Below are 21,989 nucleotides of genomic sequence, written 5' to 3'. Positions count from 1 at the left end.
TAACACACTGTCTGTGTTCATACACAGGCCGACACATGAATTCAGTGAAGAGAACATCCTGTCTGCTAGTCATTGTTCCATCTCTTCCTGAGTTATTACTGTTCAGATACAATCTGTTTGGCCTGATTGCCAGTCCAGAGTTTAAGAAATCTACATCCACATGGGGAAAATGTGGAGCCTATAATGTCAATTTTAATCTGAAGATATGAATAAACTGGAAAAACATAATAATCATTTTGATTCACTGGCTCCCCTGCAAAGAATGTACTCTCCTTTCTTTCTTTCTTTTTGCTTCTGTGTTCACATTGTATCTTTCTACACATAAAAAACTACTTAACAGGAATAAATTTGTAGTTGTTGAATCTTAATGTTCTGCTTTCATTTAATTTGGCCCAGAATTCAAGCATTTTCTTGTAATTGCTTTTTTTATGTGAAAATAATGTCTGACGTGTCTGTGAATAATTTGTGCTTCTGTCCATGTTGAGCTTTATATGTGCATTCACACAGGTTTATTGTACACATTTCTCTTGATGAACCTGTTTAAATAAGGATTAAATTAAAAAAAATATATCCCTGACATTGCTTTAAACATTACATTTATTCCAATGGGTTTCTGCACTTTAAAAACAGCATTTCGAATGGTTTATTGCCCTCTGTCCATTATTAAATGTTTCAGGGGACTGTTAGGCTGACCACATCTGCTTCTGGCAGGAGATGGAGGGTTGAAATCCTGGAATGAATTAACTGAAAAGACTAAGCTGAGCAAACAGTGCCCTAAATTCATATTTAACAAACTGTCCAGCTGCATTTCTGTACAAATACATAACATATTTTTTGTCTCTGCAAACTTACAACTAAAGCTGAAATGAGAATAACCGTTGTTAAATGATTTTTTTACTTCAATTACGTCAACATTTTATTGGCTTTAAAAGTTTGGGTCCAAATGTGTGTTTCAGCTGGAGAGCGTCTACAAATGTTGTCTGTCACAAAAAAACAGATACATTTTAATTTGCGAGACAAAAATCAAAGTCTCTCCCTGTGACACAGCCCGATGTTTTCATTGGTAAAACTATCAAAACAGCAAGAAGCTTCTAAACACAAAGCAGCATGAGTGAAATTGGTGAACATAATTTGTTGATGATGTACTCAAGCTATCAGTCATAAAGTAATGTTCAATCTATTTCCACTGTGCTCTTTGTCTGTGGTGTGTGGAGCTCTTTAAAGACCCCCCTGTCCTTTTCTCAAATTTCAGGGGAAGCAGTTTAGATACTGTGAGGAAAGGTGGAATTCATACGTAACTGGGGGAAGTTACATAATGGCACTTTAGTGTGGTTCTGCCCCTGCAAGTTCCAGTGATTGCAGACAGATCAGACCCTGGTACAAGCACTCAGACAGCCAGCTTACAAAGATAAAAGGAGGGCAAAAGAAACATGTTTTAGAGTGACTGAAGGAAGCACTTAGGCCTCAGCCGGGAGTTCAGGGCGGATTGCTTTTTGGGAGTGCCTGCTGAGAAATTCTTGCTTTTGGTTCTAGATGTTGGAGAAGATTTAGCCTGAAAACCACAAGAAATCAAGAGGATTTCCTTGAAAGCAGATAAGAAGGAAATAGAGGAGGAGATAATGAAAGAATGAGGATGTATACTCAGTGTGAGCCTGACAACTGAGCAGTAAGAGACTTTGTTTGAATTTATGGTGAACAAAAGCAAACACTGGTTGTTTGAAAAAGCCTGCTGAGAGAGGAGCTGCTGAAGGATAGGATTTCAGGGAGAACCGCCTTACTAGCCTTGCTCGAGCAATTTCACAGTCTAATTTCGGCTTCAGCTTCCTGATTTTCTCAAGGAAACTTTGTCAGTGTCAGTCATGTCAGAGGAAAGAGAGTTGACCTACAGCGAAGCCATTGAGAAGGCCAGCGACTCCATCACTCGCTTCCCTCTCATCCCAATCAGAGGGGTTCCTCTCATGAGCTACATTGCCGAGAACTGGGACTCCATCTGGGCTTTCCGTCCTGACCCCTCAGACCTCCTCATCGCCACCTACCCCAAAGCAGGTAAGACATCTGGTTTGTGGATGCAGCTTTGATCACTGACAGTAAATCTCTAAGTGAGTTTTAGACAGGACATTTCTTTATATATTTGAATGAAAGCTTTTTTTTTTTTTTTTTTTTTACAGTTGTGTACTTCAGTTTTCCATAAAGTTAGTAAAACCCTCCATGCAGTGAATGAAAAGCAATGGAGGGGAACCACATTTTCCTAGAAATGTTCAAGGTGGAGGGCATCCAACAAGTCATTTAGCCAATGTGGTGTTTTTCAGTGTTGTAGGAGCATTTTCTTTGCTGCTATTAGGCAACATATTGTGGGTGTAAGATGAGATTTGAGATTCAATACACAGAAATGATCCTATAAATTTAGCTCAGGGTTAATGTGTGTTTTTGGGACATAAGGGACAACGTGGACCCAGGAGATAGTTGACTTGCTCTTTCACAACGGAGATGAAGAAGTCTGCAAACGAGCCCCCATACCCGTCCGCAGTCCTTTCCTAGAGATCTTCTCCCCACCACCCATCCCCTCAGGTGTGTATCTGCTTTTTGTGATTACTATTTTCAGTAATGATTTATTTGAGTTGAACTGCTTCTACATCACTTCTTATTTTCTTCAGCACCATCTGTCCACAATATTCACTTCAAGTGCAGTGTGTGTCCTCTAGTTTGTGCCGAAACTTGAGAAATTACTCTCTGCCTCTCAAAGCAAATGCAAGTCTGGCTGTGCCATGTCAGAACTCACAAATCCAATTCCTGGAGGAATGTTTTCATAACTGCTGGTTTATTTGGCCTTAATCAGGATCAGTGAGCTATTAACCCATTAACATTTGCCTCAGCAACCAAGTGCCCAAACTGCCTGAGTGACAGACTCAGAAAAGCAAAGACTGTAATGTCTACTGGTGACATAAAAAAAACAAGTCAATATAGTTGTTCAATGTAGTGAAAACCTGCATTTCTGAATTAGTGGAACCGGATTCTGCAGGGGTGTCATGTTGCGTCCAGCTGCCTTGAATTATTTATTTATTTTTGTCTATTAAATTTTAAAGCTGCAGCATTACATTTTGGGCCACTATTAAAATAGTGGCTTATATATCGAAATAAGAAAACAAAGACTTAAAAATTAGTGACTTGTTAGTAGTTAATGACCAACCACGTTTCTGGCTACCTGATACAAAAACACACCATCATTTCTAGATGCTTGTCTTTCATGTTTGCCTGCTGGGCAGCTAAAATAGTGAGCAAAGTAATGACATATTGTTCATTGCTGGAGAAATTAGGATTGTTGAACATTAATAACAAACCATGTTCTTTCAGTAAAAATTCCTTACCAAAATATATTTTAAGATCCAACTGAAAATCAGCCCAAAACATTTTCACATGTACTCACTGAATAAACACATGTTCTAGTGTTTCCACCATATAATTGCAAAAAGAGTATTTGTCTTCTGTATTAGCAATATATGTGATAAGCAATGTGATAAGCATATAATGCCAGTTGACAGTACATTAATTACAGCACTATGCTCACTTTGGGAGACAGGAAAACTATATTCCTCTATAAAATCTTCATATAAATATAGAAGCCCTTCACAGTTAAATAGCTGTTTTATAAGCAAAATATAGTTGTTAAACCAATTTTCAAAAAATAATGATTTGTTTCTGGACGTGATATTGACATTATTCCATAAAAAACATTTGTGAGGAGAACAGAAGGGATATAGAAGGGATCAACACATAAGAGCTTACCTATGAAAGTTGAAGAGTTTGATGAGAAGTTTACTGACAGCATAAGGGCACATTAATAAAAATTAAGACCACATACTTTTTTAAATAGAAAGTTTGGGATAATACTCCACATGCTATCTGGATCTTTTAGATATTGTTTGATCCAGATGATTTTGATAATATGGTTGAATGAGGAAAATTCCAAAACATTAAGACTTCCCTCTGTTAGAGACATGACCTCCTTTTTTACCTTATGTGGCTTATCTTTATTCCAAATAAAGTGAAAAAGCCTGTCTAAACAAGAGGTTAAATATTTGGTGACATCAAGGGTGGAAAAGACATAAAAGGCTATTGTTTTTGTATAGTGGGCTGCTCAAGTGGTCCACATAGTGACCAGCCCACCGGGATTTCTCCTGGTGCTCTCGATGGTCAGTCTGACTCTGCTCCGGGATGACGACGGGATGACTGGCTAGTCATCTCAGGAGTCGGGCTGCTAGTAGCTGAGACCACCGGCCAGCACCACACCAGCAGCTCCTCAAAAAAACATTGGAGAAATTTCCAAATAGCCGTTATTTGGATTAACTGACCACCTATTGGGAATTTAATAGGTTACTTTCCCACCTGAAAAAATATTAAAACTTAATAAAGTGACATATTGACAGTCCTACACAATCTCCGCCATCGTCGTCATTTGTTGCGAAATGCATTCTGGGATACTTGGCTGTCCAAAGCTTTGGCAGCCTTCGGGCAACCAATGGTGTAACTTCATCATTCAGTCAGTCAGTCAGTGAGTGACTCGGTGACAACAGACATTTGGGTTTGTAGGGCTGGCCCAGCTATTGCAGTCCAGCCAAAAAAGTAAAAGGCAGTAGAGGAGGTTGTGAGAGCGTCTGGTTCAAACGTAGTTTTGGCACCAGAGCTAAGACCATAGAAACAGCGAACAGTAACAATTCTCTCTGCTCATCACCTTTCATCACCTTTCTCTATTTCTATTACAGTTAGTTTTTGGTGATTGTAAGACAAGCATAGCTCTGTGTACAACAATTTAGCTCACAAAAAAAAGTACAGTGATTTGACTCATGGACTCCTCAATTATGAGTTGACTCATCGAAGTTTAGAGGGCAGCCCCATAGCATACAATTTGACAATGACTTATTTTGCCAGAAATAGATTAAAGAAGAAGATACCACCCTCATATCTGTACAGTAAATATGAAGCTATAGCCAGCAGGTGGTTAGCTTAAACTGCTAGCTTGGCTCTGTCCAAAGTTAACAAAATCCTCCCACCAGCACCTCTAAAGCTCACTAATTAACATGTTATATCTTGTTTAATTAATCTGTACAAAAACCAAAGTGAACAAACAACAGATTGGGGTTTTATGGGGGGTTATGTGTCCGACTTCTTAGTCTTGTCACTGTGAGATAGGTTAACACTAGATAAAACGTGTTAAATTCCACCATTTCTGATCTTTGCCCTGTCACCTTATCTTTAACGGACAGATATAAGCGTGGTAGTGATCCTCTTATCTAACTCTGGCAAGAAAGCAAATAAGCTTATTTCCCAAGATGTCTAAATATTCCTTTTATGAAAATGTGAGGGCCATAAAATCAAAACATTGAGCTAAAACAGGCTTGAAATACTCTTCGATTGCAGCATTACGAGTGTCTCTGAGTGTGACATATCAAAAACTGGTCAATTTAAGTTTAAACATTCATTTCTAGAATTTAAATTTCACTATAGCAAAATAAAATTCTTTGCACGTACCTCTAACAAAATTTAAATTCATCTTTGTATAACCAACAAAGTAAAGATTATTCTTGTGTCATTGCCAACAGTTTTGCAGCAAACACACTGTTCACCAAGACACTTTGTTTAAAGATTTATTGCTTTGCTTGCTCTTGACATTTGTAAGTTAAAAAATCTACAATGGTACTAGAAAATTGGAAAGTCAGGCAATATTTTGACCTCTTTCTTGACATTCCACTATTAAGACATTGGCTGCCATAATACTGCTACAGGCGGCTAGTTCCTGTGTTTGTTGTCAGACACTTATAATATCTGAACCTTTCAGTGGCAAAAACAAGCACTTTTAGTGGAGATACTTTGACGGGCACAATTATCCCCAAGAATTACATTGCAGGGGTATGCTCAGCAAGCTTTGATAATATTGTATGTAACTGTGGTTATTGTCCAAATGTTGAGCATCATTACCTGTTGCCAGGTGCCGGGTGAAGTGATCTTGCTCAATACTGGACTAATTCCAAAAATTTTTGTCCCAATTAGTCACTTAAACCCCAAATAGTGGGAAAATAAGTTACACGTTGAAAAATACCAGAATTACCCTTTAATCTTGGTGGAACAAAAGTAATTTTAAGGTCATAAAAGCAGCTGCAGGATATTTACTCATAACATAAATACAGTGTTTCACATGCACACATCCTTTTTCCTGAATTCATATCTCAGGTCTTGATCTTCTGAGCAAAATGGACCCCCCAAGAGTTATCAAGACACACCTTCCTTTTCAGCTGGTGCCTCCTGGGTTTTGGGAAAACAAGTGCAAGGTAAGACTTGATCTAATATTTGACTGAGAGCAAAACCCTGCAGTGAATTCAGTAATAGGATAATGGGGTGAGAGGTTAACAATACAAAGCCATACAACCACTGCCTCATCAAATGACCTGTTCTCTGTATTGTTGTTTTAAATCTCTGTTTTCTGTCTTCCTGACTGTGTATACAGGCTATCTACGTGGCACGCAACGCCAAAGACAACCTTGTGAGCTACTATCACTTTGATTGTATGAATCTGACCCAGCCTGAGCCTGGGCCCTGGGAAGGCTACATCCACAAGTTCATGCAAGGGACATGTAAGTAGATTAAAACACATTCCTGAGTGTCATCTTACATTCAGTTAAATTGGTTATTTCTGTCTGCACAAAGCTTGACCAAAACGTCAAACAAATACTTAAGTTAGTTGTTGGTTTTGACTGGTAATTTTCCTGTAGGTTGTTTTGTAAACCTAAAAATTTAAATATGTAAAAGTGGTTTTGAATCCATGGCAACTTGGAAGAACGAGTTCGTTTTCTTAGTTTTTCCCCCGTGAGAAACTTAACACGCCTCAATGGCTGTGACGAGATTAGCAGCACCCTGCAAGGCTGCAGAGTGCTTTGAATGCCAATCAGAGGAACAGTTCAGATCTACAAAAACATTTCAACCTGTTTATTTCTTTTTTGTTTTGTTTCTACTCTTTTATGAGATAAGCACTACCTCAGTCTAAATGCTGTTACAGTCTTTCTTTTCTTTTGGAAATGGTCGGGTTTTGAAGATGACCAAACTGTTAATATCTAATTTTGTGGTACTACTTTTTGACAAGGTTTCTAAGTTGCAACGAATGGCTTCAGTAAATTTGTTAAAGCTTTATATATCAGTTCTAAGCCATTAAAAAGAATAACTTTTGAGTCGCCAGATTGTGAAAATCTGGCTGGCTGGTATCCTTCCAATTCACAAGGAAGATCACTCCAATAGATTGTTCTAACACTCATGTCCTGGAAAATGGCCCAATTCATCTGGACACTAATTTATTTATTATAGTTATTTATTATTGTTGTAAAACTCATCTATTACTGACTTATTAAGCAGCTGTAATCAGTATTAACTACTTGTATGCGAAAAGGGTCACAAACACACAGAGGATTATGACCTGACTCTGCAGCTTTTTAGTGTCTTTGAGCTCATTGTTTTGGTTTTGTGGTCCGCAACGTTTTTCTCTCACTGCTGTCTCATCAGTGTCATTTTTGGCAGCTGTTTTCAGCAAACTGCACACTACCTGCTCAGCACCAAACAGCAGAAAGACAAAGTTAGTGGCTAGCTGGTGAACATAGTGGAGCATTCAGCAACTTAAGAGACAGATATTTCCCTCAGGTGAAAACATAACAGAACTGAAAGGAAAGTAAATATTGGACTTATATTTGTCGGGTAGCCAGAAACTCAACTCCAAATTAATGTTAATGTTGCTCTATTTCAGCTGAATGCGTAAATAAGAAACTTGCCTTATAAACCTTACAAGGTGATAATAAACATGTGTGTACTATAAGTAAATATTGATGATGAATAAATACTAATGGCAGGGTTTCTCACTTTGTAATAATCCACCAATTCTTCAATTATAAATGATAACAAAGTCATTAAGAAAAGGTCATGTGTTTCTCACTTTTTAATTTAAAACAGCATAAAATCTTTATACATTTACAATTATAAATGTTATTACTAAATGACAGAGAGATGGTTGTTACAATAATATATGAGGACTGCAGTTGTAGATAGTTAAAAGTTGTTGATTTTGGTCCAAAAAAGACAGGACACAATGGGAAAGAGCAAGGTATAATAAATACAACATATGAAAGATTAATGATTGATTATTTGTGGTTAGTAGTCACAGTTATAACATTAACTTTTAACAGTGTCGTGGGGCTCCTGGTACGACCATGTGAAAGGTTACTGGAAGGAGAGAGAGAAGAGGAACATCCTTTACCTCTTCTATGAAGACATGAAAGAGGTAATGATGCTCAACATTTGGACACTAAACACAGTTACAATGTTATCAAAACTTGCTGAGTGTACCCCTACAATATTTTTATTCCCCCAGAATCCTCGGCGTGAAGTGGAGCGCATCATGAAGTACCTGGACTTATCGCTCCCTGATGAGGTCATCACTCGCATCGTGGAGCTGACATCTTTTAAGAACATGAAGGAGAACCCGATGGCCAACTACTCCTTCATCCCATCACCTGTTTTTGATCAAACCATCTCTTCCTTCATGAGAAAAGGTGCATTAATGTGCTCCCAGTCTTGTCAAGAAGCAAGATATTGATCCAAATAATTAACAATGAGCAGGGGAGGGCATGTACCAATCTCAAAAGCCCTGTGTTTCAAAATGAAGATTCATGGGTGAATATAATATCATGAACACCTTGTTTCAATCCCATAAACATACTGGGAGAAAGAAAGCAAAGTACCATTAATTGTGTAACATAATTCAGTTAAATCAACAAAATCTCAACATGACAATCAACATACAGAGAAGATTTGGTAACACTTAATTTTACAGGTTCCTTAATTTTACACTAATTTCCTTAATTTGCAGGTATTGAACGGTTAACTTTTAGGACATTATACAGAGGGGGAAGTGCAATTTGCTTCAAATTAAATGAAAAAACAGAAAAAAGTGTTAAGTTGGTTTAGTTAGACCCACTCATTATATTTGGGTTCACACATTTGCAAAAATTCTTAATAAATTAGACTCTTAACAATTCTTTAACTCACTGAAAATACTTTCAGTATGTAGTTTTGTGTGTCAAATGATAGCATATTAAGTTTTTTCTATAATTCCCTAAAAGTAGCGGTTCTGTCACTGTGTATGAGTGAACCTAATCAACTTAACACTTTTTCAGTTTTTTCTTACAGTTTGTACCAATTTGCACCACCTTGCTGTAAAATGTCCTAAAAATTAACCAATAAATACCTTCAAATTACTCAGGAAATTAGTATAAAATTAAAGGACCTGTAAAATAAAGATTTACTACTGTAAATCTTGTTTTTTATCATGTTATTTTGTCTTTTCCCATACTTCACATGGTATAATACAATGGTGCCCCCTAGAGGGTTTTGGATTTACTGCCTTTGCTTCTGGTTTATAATAGACTTTAGACAATAGAGGTTTTGGGGGAAAATAATTTAACAGCTTACTTCTGAGTTTTTTTTATTACAGTATATATTGTTATTGATTTATATGTCTCACACTTTCATCGCACTCTCTTCTGTATTTTTTTTTCATAAATAGGTGAAGTGGGTGATTGGACAAACCATTTCACACCTGAGCAGTCCAAGCAATTTGATGAAGATTATGAAAAGCAAATGAAGGAAGCCAACATACCATTCAGGACCCTCATCTAATGGATTTTTGGGTTTTTCCAAATTGATGCAGCTCTGCAAACCAAAGACCAATGAACTGACACTGTGCAGCACTCAAACGGCAGAAATTTGACACTGGCTCAAAACCAAATCGATGAATAAAAAGAAAAATTGCTTAATTCACTTCTCAAGCCTAGCTGTTAAACACTGCGCCTCTCAATGTGTAGATGCAGAGGAAATATATGTCTTAAGGATCAATAAAAATGTACTCCACAATACAAGTACATGAGTTTATAATCATCACTTTATTGCATCTTATCACGTAAACAATATATAAGACCAAAAGTGTTGTGACTGCGTGGACATGCCCATTTTATGTCATGAGACCTTCGACAGAGTCCACAGACTGCATGGAGCCTATAGAGAGCGCTAGCAGCTGGAGGCATGTGGTTTTTCTGCCCATATGAAGTCATTTTGCAACCCTACACCACACTGTACAGAGCCCAGCCAAAGCAGGGAGGCTGCACGAGACACGAGCAACAAAGACTAGAATAAAAGTAATGAGCTGGAAAGTCAATCATATGAAAATGGACAGAGGACACAAAAACACAACAGCTGACAATATCCAAGTTTAACAAAAAATCACTTTTAATACATACTTTATTTCTTAGAATAAAATCTTAAATATTTTAATACTTTATTGGCAGGGATAACTCCCTTCATTTTAATTCAATCTCCTTCCTTATATAGAGGCTATTTTTATGTAGATTTTTTGACAAGTTTTGTTGTTTTTTTTTGTACGTTTTCCTGTGTTTTCTCCTCTCTCTTCTATTGGTTGGCTCACTAGGACTCCCCCTTTATTGGTTAGGATCCTCCTCTCTCTCTTCTCCGCCTCTTTCTCTCCAACCCTTAAGATCTCCTTCCTCCACATCTCTATTTAGCTTCTGTACCTGTAGAGGAGAAAATGGATAAATCAGACGAAGGGGAAAGGATTTGGGCAGACAGTTGATTCAGTCAACAATGGAAACAGACAGACAAGGAGACATGAGACAAAAAAACACTTAAGCTTTCTTCGCAAACAAACATATCATCTGTACTAAGCCAAAGTGAGAAAAAAGTAAGATTATGTGATTGCTAAGATAACCTTTCTCGGGATTCATTGTTGGATTTACAGTAACTTTTTGGTATAAAAAATACCCGAAAATCCAGTTTGATTGAGGTCTGAATGATAATTAAAGTATGAGTCTTCTACAGAAAACATGCACTGCTAAGAAAAACTATCTATTTGAGAACTAGTTGACTAGTTGAGGCCAGTTTTGTATATCAAAGGTTTTGCAGGACACCGGCAACATCAGGCGTATTTACAAAAAGCAGTACCAGAACAGGCACAACTCCTGCTACTCTCCTACTGCAGACAGAAACAACCCAACAAACACACTGTGACACTGACACTGACAACAGCATCTCAGAGGTGATTAACTCACCTGCTGAGGCATCTCACTGAGCCCATTTGACATCAGAAATAATTAACAAGCAAGCTCAAAGGAGGACTTCAAATACCGAGCGTGGCACTCAGGGGTCTCCCCGAACACTCATCTTCTTGCCACTTTGTTATTTTGTGATAGGATTTAATTTCCCAATTATGTCATTAAATAAAAGGGAGACCCCAGAGTTCCACATGACGTGAGACTCATGATATATACAGTAGACACCACTGAAGAGATCTGCATAAGAGCAGGAACATAAACATAAATATGCACATGAATGAAAGCTACACAGTGACAGCCGCTAGCAGTGAAAAATGTAGAGTACCTTGCTTTAGTTACAGGCTAATGGTGGTAGGTTGACTGGATTAGTCTGGAAATCAACAAAATGGGTTAAGTGAGTTAATGATGAATGGAGAGAAGTGGGAGTGATGAGAAAGACAGGGATTATTGAAATGATGGATTGGTAGATAGATGGCACAGCAGTATCAGGATCATTAAATAAAATGAAATGACAATACAAGATGAAGAGGGATCAAAATTTCTTAAAATATTAATAAAAATGAATTTAAAAGATGACGTTATTAATCATTAAAAAGAAAATGATACATATTTTCAAGAGGAATCAGAATTGTTATCTTAGGACATATGATACATCTTCTTTCATGATGTTAGAGTGAAATGCAGGGATACTTACACTCGACGTAGTTGCGGGCAACAAACTTCAGCACCTCGTCAATCAGGATGACGGGGAAGGAAAGCTTCAGAACCATGAGCCACTGCTCCAAGGACAGATGGGTCAACTTGAAGATCATCTGAGGGGCAAAAGAGAGGGAGTCAGTGCCACTGGGAAAGCAACTACATGTCACAAAAATACAAAGACAATAAAACTTGAAGATTTACACAGGACTGGTCCTGTGGCTCTTAAAGCAAAGTGTAGAGAGCAGAGATGGCTGACTTACGGGCAGAGGGTCAACATAGATGATCATGAAGTGGAGGGACATGGAGAGGGTCATGGCGGACACCAGCCAGAAGTTGCTCCATGGGGGCATGCGGACCAGAGACTGGTTCTCAGACAAGCTTGAAAGGGTTGAAAAAGAAAAGAGTAAAGCAGAGATTTATGATAATAAACATCTTTGAATTTTTTTTCAATAAATATTTTTTGGCACTTTTTTGCCTGTATTGGTCGGTTATTGGCAAAGAGGCCGAGAGGAAACAAGGGGAGAGAGAGATGGGTATGACATGCAACAAACGTCCCTTGCCAGATTTGAAACAAGGAAGTTGTGGATATGTGGCCAACACATTTTAGTACCTGTTGAGAGCGTTGCACATCTCAATGGTGACCAGCACAGACAGGGCCATGGTCATGGGAGGGGAAGCCTCAAAGATATCGCAGTCAATGCCAGTGAAGTCCTCATTCTCATCGTGGCACTTCATGAAGTGGGACTGTGGAGAAGAGAGCCAGGGGTTATTGTGTGTCTGCGTGAGAGTGATTGTGAAAGAGAACAAGACAGAGGGACAAACACTTACCAGCTGGTGGTAGGTGACACCGGGGCCAGTGGGGTCGTACAGGAACCACCAGGCAGCACCACCAACAGTGGCAGCACCGACGTATCCTGTCAGAGGAAAGATAATAGTGTTGGTGTAGGTAAAGCTGAGTGTTTCTCCTGCATTACAAGAACAGCCATAACATTTAAAGAAAAGCCAAAGACAACGTCCTTAGTCCTACATACCACCAATAGCCATGTATCTGAAGAACAGCCATTTGGAGATCAGGGGCTCTTTGGGGGAACGTGGGGGCTTGCCCATGATGTCCAGATCGGGGGGGTTGAAGCCCAGAGCAGTGGCGGGCAGACCGTCAGTCACCAGGTTGACCCACAGCAGCTGGACGGGGATCAGAGCCTCAGGCAGACCCAGGGCAGCAGTCAGGAAGATACTAGAATAATGGAATAAAGGTGGAGAACAAAGGGAAAGTGAGCGAGAGACAACGAGAAAGATAGCTGAAACATGTCAATTAGGAGTGTTTCATAATTCATTGCTCCCATCTGTGTTGCGCTGAGGCTGCTCACCAGACGACCTCACCAACGTTGGAGGAGATGAGGTAACGGATGAACTGCTTCATGTTGTTGTAGATAGCTCTGCCCTCCTCAACAGCAGACACAATGGAAGAGAAGTTGTCGTCAGCCAGGACCATCTCAGAGGCAGACTTGGCAACGGCAGTGCCAGAGCCCATGGCGATGCCGATCTCGGCCTTCTTCAGGGCAGGGGCATCGTTCACACCATCACCGGTCTGGGGTGGGAGGAGAGGAAGCACAAGTTACTTTCTGAGCGCACACACACACACCTTTCAGGTTTAGGTTGTATCATATGGTGCTGAACTCTTACCATGGCAGTAATGTCATCATTGGACTGCAGGTACTCAACAATCTTGGACTTGTGGGATGGCTCCACACGGGCAAAGCAGTGGGCTCTGCGCACGGCATCAAGGTGTTCATGAGAGGGCAGATCATCAAACTCACGTCCGGTGTAGGCCTTGCCATCAACATCCTCATCCTCACCGAAGATGCCAATACGACGGCAGATAGCAATAGCAGTTCCCTTGTTGTCACCTGAAATATGGAGGAGAAGTTTGGTGGAGAGTAGTCTAGTGATACCAGACAGAGATCTCTCTGCCTACCAATCATCTGGGGATTCCTAGATGCACAGTAGTTGCTTGAACGGCAGCGAGTACAGCCACTAACAAACCTACGCCCCTTACATTTTGTCAAGGACACCCTTGCCGGAAATTATGCTCTCCCCTCACTCCCTTTTGTATTGAACTGCATGTCACCGCCCCAATATGAAGGGCCACCCTAAAGACTTCGGATTGGCTCTGCAATGCAGGTTTCTTTTAAACTCTCTAATTTTAACAACGAAAGCTGGGAGATTGTCCTCAGTCTCTAGTCGTGCAAAGCATTTAGAGACTGACTTTTAAGAGTAATTTTCTGAGGTGAAAAAACTAAATTGTACCACAGGTACATATCGAACAAACTACAGGACATATCAAGAAAACTACAGAACCACACACTGGATCATTGATAGTGCCTTTAAAAGCAAATTATATCATCTATAAAAAATAAATAATAAAATACCATGTAATCACTATGTAAAACACATAATCCAGCTTTAATAAAACTGTGTCAATTATTCATCCCACCCATAATACTGACCAGTGATCATGATAACACGGATTCCAGCAGCTCTGCACAGCTCAATGGAGCCAGTGACCTCCTTACGAGGGGGATCCAGCATACCCACGCAGCCAACAAAGGTCAGGTCAGTCTGAGGAGAGAGTTGAGAGAAGGGTCATTCATTTCAAACCTTATCAAGTCTTTACATGAAGTCACAGTTGAATTCAGACGGTCTCCTTTTAATATCAAATCCATCAGGTTGTGCAGTTCTCACCTCATACTCAGCGAACTTGGTGGAGTCCTCAAGGTTCATCTCATCCATCTTCAGTGGGGTGTCACGGGTGGCCAGAGCCAGACAACGCAGGGTGTCACGGCCAGTACCCCAGTCTCTGATAACAGCCATGATCTTGTCCTTGATGGCACCGGTCAGGGGCACACGGGTAGTTCCAACACGCACATATGCGCACCTGTCAATCACACCCTCAGGGGCACCCTGTGGAGCAAACAGGTTGCTTATTTTGAGGTCTGCCATACGGTGGTACAGAGTAAACATGCAGCACAAAGTGCAGGTATCTGACGGACCTTCACAAACATCTTGGCGCCACCATCACCCTTGGTGGGGGTGCAGTACACGGACATGGACTTCCTGTCACGGGAGAACTCCAGGGTGACATTCTTCTTCATGAGCTGCTTGATGACCTGTTGGAAGAGACAGAGATTTTATTTTTATTAGATAGGCACACCGGTCACCCTACTCAGAGATAGGCATTTACAAAAAAACTGGTTTTCAATTTGTCTAAACAGGAATAGAACAGCTATTGAGAACAAGATGATGAGATCAAGAAAAAAGTGCTTTTGAATTTGTAAATAATTGCAAATATTTGAAAAAAGTAAGTAACTGAAGGTTTTCATTGGTTCAGCTGCATTGACGATTAAAATGAGAATTAATGAGAGAATATAAATCATGTGGGAAATGGCAAGAGAAAACTTACAGCACAGCAAGCATTGGCTCTCTCGATCTTGGACAGGTTCTTCACGTTGCTGTTGAAGACGTTCATCTTCTCAACCAGGCAGCACAGGGCAGTCTCAGTGGCCTCACCAACCTTCTCATAGATCTTCTTGGACTAGAGAGAAGGAAGGTGACGGAAAAAGTTGGTCAAAGTCTAACAGGTCATGAGGTCTAAGTGTAGCAAATTTACTGTATATTGAGAATAAGGTTGTGGATGCTCGTTTCAAAAGGCAGACTTTACATCGTTGTAGTCCAGAGAGGAGTCGTTGCACAGGGCGCAGATGGTAGCCAGCTCAACAAGGCCGTCGTATTTGCTGCAGTTAGTCTTGGCACCACCCTGGGAACTGGAAGACAAAGAAATAAATTAGAGATGCTTCATGTGCACTTCAATGTGCAGCATAACTGATATTGACTTCAATGGTGATACATGGCATTGAAATGCAACTTACACCTCGCCCTCAGGGGTGTACTTGGAACCAGAAATGTCAAAGGCATCAAGTTCAACATGGTCGCCTTCAACACCCTTGATAATGAACATCTGTGGAGCAGGAAACCAAGAAAGTTGTCATTATATATACTACAAACTGTATTTACTTGACTTCATTTCCTTTTTTGAGTAAACTGAGTAAATGTTGCACCCTTGGTACTCACCTTGGTCACACACATCTGGTTGGTGGTGAGGGTGCCAGTCTTGTCGGAGCAGATGACGGAGGTGCAGCCCAGGGTCTCCACAGAGGGCAGGCTTCTGACAATAGCGTTCTTCTTGGCCATACGGCGGGTACCAAGGGCCAGGCAGGTGGTGATGACAGCGGGCAGACCTGAGAGACAACGGAAAAAACTGTGAGTGCTGATGTGTTGAAGAGAAACACATTCAGAAGCATTTTGTTCCTCTGACTGTCGCTCTGGTTATTTGACATGCTTCTCTCACCCTCAGGGATGGCAGCCACAGCCAGGGCAACAGCAATCTTGAAGTAGTAGACGGCACCGCGGATCCAAGAACCTCCGTGGACGGGGTCGTTGAAGTGACCGATGTTGATGGCCCAGACAGCGATGCAGATAAGAGTGATAACCTTGGACAGCTGCTCGCCGAACTCGTCAAGCTTGGCCTGCAGAGGGGTCTTTTCCTGCTCGGTGGCGGCCATCTGGTCGCGGATCTTGCCGATTTCAGTGGAGACTCCGGTGGCAACAGCCACACCGATGGCCTTGCCAGCAGCGATGTTGGTGCCCTGTGGAGGTGAGAAGGAGATGAAGGTAAGGAAACAGGTAATGGTAGAGAAATAAAGTCAAAAAGCCTGAAACATGGCTGCAACAGTGAAGATAAGAAAATAGGATGCTTACAGAGAAAAGCATGTTCTTCTTGTCCTGGTTGACAGCTCTGGGGTCGGGAACAGAGTCAGTATGCTTGATCACACTGACAGACTCACCTGAGAAAGAAAACAGATAATTTAACTCAAAACTGTTGATGGACAATAGACAGAAATACACATATTGGCAGACTTTGGCATTGGCAGGTTTCTTGTAAGCTTACCAGTAAGGATGGACTGGTCAACACGCAGGGTGGTGGACTTGATGGAAACAATCCTGATGTCAGCGGGGACTTTGTCACCAACTGTGGGAATCACAGAGAAGCCAGCTTTAATATGAATTCTTGTTATTTCTACTAAAATGTCATAGATGTGTTGTTTTTTATTGATAATAAAAAGAAAATGAATACAGCCATGGTGACTTATATTTGCAAACTTCTTTCTGTGAGAATATTTCTCAAATTTCTTTATTTTTGCACCCTTTAACATCCAAGTGACTGTAATAGTTGCTAATAGCACAACTATTGTCATCCATCTATGTAACCCTAACTAGAAAATAATGTATTTTCAATAAATTTCCAAAACAGTAGTAGAAATGATTCTCAATATCAGAGCCAATAACTTGCCATACTTAATCCATGGATTTCATAATATGGCAGAGCCTAAACTGACACATGCATGCCCCAATGAGAATGAGCCAAACATGGGAGGGGGGGCGGGGACAGCCAGCTGGAGAGGCAACAGGTGTGCACTGACAAATGAACAGAAGCAGGCAGTGGCAGAGAGGGGAGAAGAGGTGCGGCAGGTGCTGGTGAGGGTATTTATACTCGTGATTTTGTTTTCCTTCAGTCAGCATGTTTTCACAGCAGTGTGGCTCTGTCCACCCTCGCTATCATTGCCTTAAAAAGACATGAAGCTTTGCCGTCTGCCTTAACCAGACACATATATCCTGAATTTGCAACTGTCTTGCTGGTAAACTTAAACTCTAAATGCTTCTTTACCCCTCAACAGAAATGTACGTAAGTTAATGGATGTGTGATTAGACAGTGAAGAGACTATTCACCTGACATCAGTGTTTACAGATCAGATTGACAGACTGGGTTACACCTTTAGATAATAACCTCAACCAGCAACCAATAAGGCAATCTTGAAATGTCTTACCAGACACCTCCACGATGTCTCCGGGGACGATTTCTCTGGCCTTGATCCTCTGCACACTCTTTCTGTCAGAACGGTAAACCTTGCCCATCTCAGGCTCGTATTCCTTGAGAGCCTCGATGGCATCCTCAGCGTTACGCTCCTGTGGCACACACAGATGAAAACACACAACTGGTCATTGAAGAGTGGAAATCAGGAAAGGGGTCAGCAAACGCAACAACAATGTGAACAAGCCTAATATACTCTGACAGTTATCACTAAGGGGAAGTCAACACGCTTGTTTATCCTTGCTTGGACATAAACCAGACGTGTTGTGTCCTTGGGCTGGTCCGTGTCCTCTAGCAGGCTTTGAGTCATTACGCACAGCAATTACACACTGATACACAACCCACAGGCTGATGACATATGAGTAGGTCAAATTTATGATCTGATGTGAACTATTACATCTTAGTTTCTGCATCGTCTTGCTGAGAGATTCTGCAACAAGAGGATGTATTCAGAACCGCATTCAGATATGATATTTGGAGTTGTAAAATTGGATATGGAACATGTCGGTTCTGTTTCCAATAAGAAGAATGGGAATGAAGCAGTTGATATTGACATTTGGCAGGGACATGATAACGATAATGTTCTCTCATTGACTAATGCCTGACAGCAGTGCCAAGTACTTAATGGCGAGCATGTAGAAGAGCATCACTTGTACAATGTGAATCATCCACTGCCTGCTGTCAAATTTCTGTGAAAATGTAAACTGGGCATGAGGACTGCAAACATAATTAACTCTAAATGATAACTAAAATAATACTTAAACGTATTTAACTTTTTAATGCACAAAAAATACAATATTTCTATAATAACTGAACTCTACAAAGTTTTTTTAATCTTTTGTGACATCAGTAAAATAATCAGTGAAAAATATTGTTAATATAAGATTTGCTCAGTGTTGTAACAGCAACATCAGAGCAAACACACAAACTATTTTGAGCTGCAAAGCTGTAAAAAGCGATAGTGTTCCAGTTGGGCAACCACTTCTGGGTATAAATCACGGCAGTAACTGGAACCTGTGTACTTTCTGTCATCATTGAAATGGATATGTCTTATTGCTCAATGTGCTGAGCCCGGGTCACTGACCTGCCACACTCCGACAACGGCATTAGCGATGAGGATAAGAAGGATGACAAAGGGTTCCACAAAGGCAGTGACGGTCTCCTCACCTTCCTCAAACCAGGCCAGCACCTGAGTTGGTAAAGAAGAAGAAATCAGGGTTCATCATAGGCTGAAAAACCTTGTAGGACTGACACATTAGCATGGTTTGACATAGCATTTAGATAGTACAACATGAGAATAGTAGTGTGAAAATTTGACAGAATTTTATTAGCTTAATTGTAAAGGTCATTTTCAATGACACTGTATTTAAGCTACATCTTCATTTATTCTAAAATATTTTAATTAGTTCCCTTTTCCAGTTATTTTGATAATAGTTTTGTAAGTCATAATGTGATTACATAATTGTTTTTTTAATTTGATCTCAGTGTCCCATAAGTCCTTGCTCCTTCTGACTTCGACCCTCTTTCTGTGAAAGCCCTTCGTTCCTTCCTTCAGTCCTGACCTTTCCTGAAGGATTCAGTTTCTCTCCTCAGCTTGGAGCTTTCTTAAAATAAACCCTTACCCCTTTAGCCCCCCTATACTTTCCTGACCTCTTCTCTCACTCGCTCCTCAATATTCGCCTTCTAAGGCCATCGTGACAGCTGCCCGAAGGGGTGAAAGCTGTGCATAGGAATTAATACACCTCCTACAAGCCCTCACAATCTGTCTCCCTCTTCTCAAGTTTGTCGTCCTCAAAAATACACAGAGGGGTGGAGGGACTTGGAGGGGGGGATAAGAAGTTGTCTTGACAAAGTGACCAGAGATACAGTAAATCACCATTTACAGTTGGTGTAACAGGTTTCCCTGTTCCAAGATGGCTTATAAGAATATAATAATAATAATGATGATGTGCCAAAAAATGAAATTATGAGAAGAGAGAGTGTTTATTCTTGTGTGAATAAGTATCTGATCCCACATGATGTCACTGTCTTGTGGAATTTGTTGCTACTATTATGGCTACTTCAAATCCTACTACTGTTACTTGAGTTTAAGATGCACATGACAGGAATAACCGCAGTTTAAAATGACTGGCGTGATTAAAGAAATACACTAAACCTTGTTTACTTACAAATGAGATGCAGGCAGCCAGCAGCAGGATCCTGACAAGCAGGTCCTCGAACTGCTCACCGATCAGCTCCCAGATGCTCTTACCTGAGAGAGAGAAGAGAGGGACGAAGAAAGAAAAATAAGACAATCGCGAACAATCACAAAATAGGGATGTAATTACTGAAATGTGCATGTGAGAGTGTATTTGCGTGCAAAGGGAAGTGTTTTCAGTCTATAGTGTGGATTCATGGCCTTTGTTGCGACAGATGATGGTCAAAATTTAATATGTATTGCTGGTTATTGACTGACAAGCAGGATTATGTTATAGTGGGCATCACACAATCAAAATGCTGCCTGTGTGTTTTTATTATGGCCCTCAGTGGATGAGGGTTACTTCAGATTAGTAATGACAGGTCAAATCAGGTGTCTTGAAGTTCTTAACCTTCTGTTCAAATGTGCACATTTTGTAAGTGTGGCTGCATAAACACTCACCCTCCTCAGCTGGCAACTCTGGAGTTGGACACAAGGGTGAAGAAAGCGGAGACAAGAGAAAGAGACAAGAAAAAAAATGTTTAGTAAAAATGATGCATGATAAATTAATGTACAGCTAAAAACAACCAAACTCTGGTAGGAAAACCTTAGTATAAGATGATAAATGCGGTCTTTCAAAATTCGCTAACTTCTTCCACCTTTTCAAAATCTCTTGTGTGCTTTTTACTCATGCCTGAAATAAAAGGCCATTATACTGTTTTCTCTTATTTGAAATTTGTGTCATCTTCATTAGCTTAATTGTAAACTGTGATTCCCTACTTAGGCCTGCAGTCACTTTAAGTCCTTAATCTTTAAAACAAAGTAAAACCTCACTGTCCACAACATAAATGTTTAATGGCAGTTCACTAAAATGTCCCAAGTCGACATGAAGATCAGAGTGAAAACAAGAATGTTGTTGCTTTTGAGCTATAATGCCACGTTACAAAGCCTTTGCTAATTAGCCATTCCACTGGTTATTGATCAGCCATCATATTACAGATCATTTAGCCGTAAGCCATCTAAGGACCTCCCCCTTTAACCCTGCCTAAAATTATCAACCTCTCCTGTTAACGCCCGCCCCATATATCACCCAGGAAGCTTCTTGAGCCATCACCTGTCTCTCTCGCTCTCCAGCCATCTTCTTTGGCTATCTTTAAATAGCTCTTCAAAGCCCTCAAAGTCTCTGCTTCTCAATGTCTCTGCTTTTCTACCAGCTGTTGCAACTCCTCTTTAAAAAAAAACATTGCATGCAAAATCTCAACCCAGCCCAACTCAACAGTATCTCTGGTGTTGACTCCTCCAGAGACAATCTAAGTAAAAGTCACTCCGCTTCGTGGAATATTTTAAATGCAAACACTCAGATTTTTCTTTAACTGTGATGTGAGAAGTTTCTCTATGTGGCCTAGTTACCAAACAGTTACTATGTTCTTCTGTCAGTAGGCCTCCCACCCCATCCCTGATGCCCAAGCTCTCACCATTGAAGCCATACTTGTCCAGGTTCTTCTTGAACTGGTCGGGACTGAGACCGTGGTGCTCATTCACCCCGAAGTACGCCAGGCATTCTGCCGGGTTCTTTGTGTGTGCGTTCTCCATCCTTTCTGGATAGACAAGTGATTGGCCGTGTAACCGTGCCTATCCCCGCTCTTCTATTTCTTTGTTGTTCTCTGCAGTTATCACCCTTGGTCCACCACCCTCACCTAGAAGTGTGGCACCCTCCAATTCAGGAGTGCTGATCTGACAGAAAGAGCGAATAAGCGCACACATGCTCAGGGTTTTATACCACCAAGGGGCTCAGGATTGGTGGACACCCCGCTGACACACGCCTCCAAATTCCAGCATGGGAGACATGGTGGGGAGGAGGGGGGGGGGGTGGCGAAGGGTGGGGTGGGGTGGGGAGGGGGGCTCGAGGTGGAGCAATGGGGAGGTGAGATGGTGGACTTGGACAGGAACTGGGGACAAGGCTTGGATTTGG

The 21,989-nt window shown here is 40.7% G+C and overlaps 2 protein-coding genes across 3 annotated transcripts; one reads left to right on the top strand and one right to left on the bottom strand.

Moving 5' to 3' along the window:
- Window positions 1–1,367: 1,367 nt before the first annotated feature.
- sult1st6 (sulfotransferase family 1, cytosolic sulfotransferase 6) lies at window positions 1,368–9,950 on the top strand. Of its 2 annotated transcripts, XM_042397351.1 has the most exons (7): window positions 1,368–2,046; window positions 2,440–2,568; window positions 6,226–6,323; window positions 6,500–6,626; window positions 8,220–8,314; window positions 8,405–8,585; window positions 9,599–9,950. In XM_042397351.1, exons 1-7 carry the CDS (start codon window positions 1,860–1,862, stop codon window positions 9,709–9,711), a joined length of 930 nt encoding a protein of 309 aa, XP_042253285.1. In that variant the 5' UTR covers window positions 1,368–1,859; the 3' UTR covers window positions 9,712–9,950. The 2 variants fall into 2 exon arrangements, with proteins under 2 accessions (XP_042253285.1, XP_042253284.1); XM_042397350.1 differs by having other exon boundaries at window positions 8,220–8,585.
- A 345-nt stretch (window positions 9,951–10,295) lies between these two features.
- Window positions 10,296–21,773, bottom strand: atp2a1l (ATPase sarcoplasmic/endoplasmic reticulum Ca2+ transporting 1, like). The gene is made up of 24 exons (XM_042397348.1): window positions 21,493–21,773; window positions 20,480–20,497; window positions 20,010–20,092; window positions 18,926–19,030; window positions 17,798–17,936; window positions 16,861–16,941; window positions 16,671–16,756; window positions 16,261–16,558; window positions 15,984–16,150; window positions 15,782–15,870; window positions 15,574–15,676; window positions 15,316–15,447; window positions 14,906–15,022; window positions 14,598–14,816; window positions 14,363–14,474; window positions 13,539–13,762; window positions 13,223–13,443; window positions 12,887–13,089; window positions 12,684–12,769; window positions 12,466–12,599; window positions 12,116–12,233; window positions 11,851–11,968; window positions 11,482–11,526; window positions 10,296–10,619 (listed from the first exon to the last, which is right to left on the bottom strand). The coding sequence occupies exons 1-23, from the start codon at window positions 21,608–21,610 to the stop codon at window positions 11,522–11,524; spliced, it is 2,976 nt and encodes a 991-aa protein (XP_042253282.1). The 5' UTR covers window positions 21,611–21,773; the 3' UTR covers window positions 10,296–10,619; window positions 11,482–11,521.
- Window positions 21,774–21,989: the final 216 nt, after the last annotated feature.

Source organism: Thunnus maccoyii, chromosome 20 (genome assembly GCF_910596095.1).
Source record: "Thunnus maccoyii chromosome 20, fThuMac1.1, whole genome shotgun sequence".
NCBI classification, from domain to species: domain Eukaryota; kingdom Metazoa; phylum Chordata; class Actinopteri; order Scombriformes; family Scombridae; genus Thunnus; species Thunnus maccoyii.
Note: the sequence above shows the minus strand (reverse complement) of the source record. Positions and strands in the feature narration are given on the sequence as shown.

Bases quoted from the DNA above. Each gene is read 5' to 3' on its own strand.
- sult1st6 (XM_042397350.1), top strand. From the start codon at position 1,860: ATGTCAGAGGAAAGAGAGTTGACCTACAGCGAAGCCATTGAGAAGGCC. The intron at 2,047-2,439 runs GTAAGACATCTG...TTGGGACATAAG, and splicing joins CGCCACCTACCCCAAAGCAG to GGACAACGTGGACCCAGGAG. The intron at 2,569-6,225 runs GTGTGTATCTGC...TTCATATCTCAG, and splicing joins CCCACCACCCATCCCCTCAG to GTCTTGATCTTCTGAGCAAA.
- atp2a1l (XM_042397348.1), bottom strand. From the start codon at position 21,610: ATGGAGAACGCACACACAAAGAACCCGGCAGAATGCCTGGCGTACTTC. The intron at 17,937-18,925 runs GTCAGTGACCCG...TGTGTGCCACAG, and splicing joins CCGTTGTCGGAGTGTGGCAG to GAGCGTAACGCTGAGGATGC. The intron at 16,757-16,860 runs GTAAGCTTACAA...TTTCTTTCTCAG, and splicing joins TGACCAGTCCATCCTTACTG to GTGAGTCTGTCAGTGTGATC.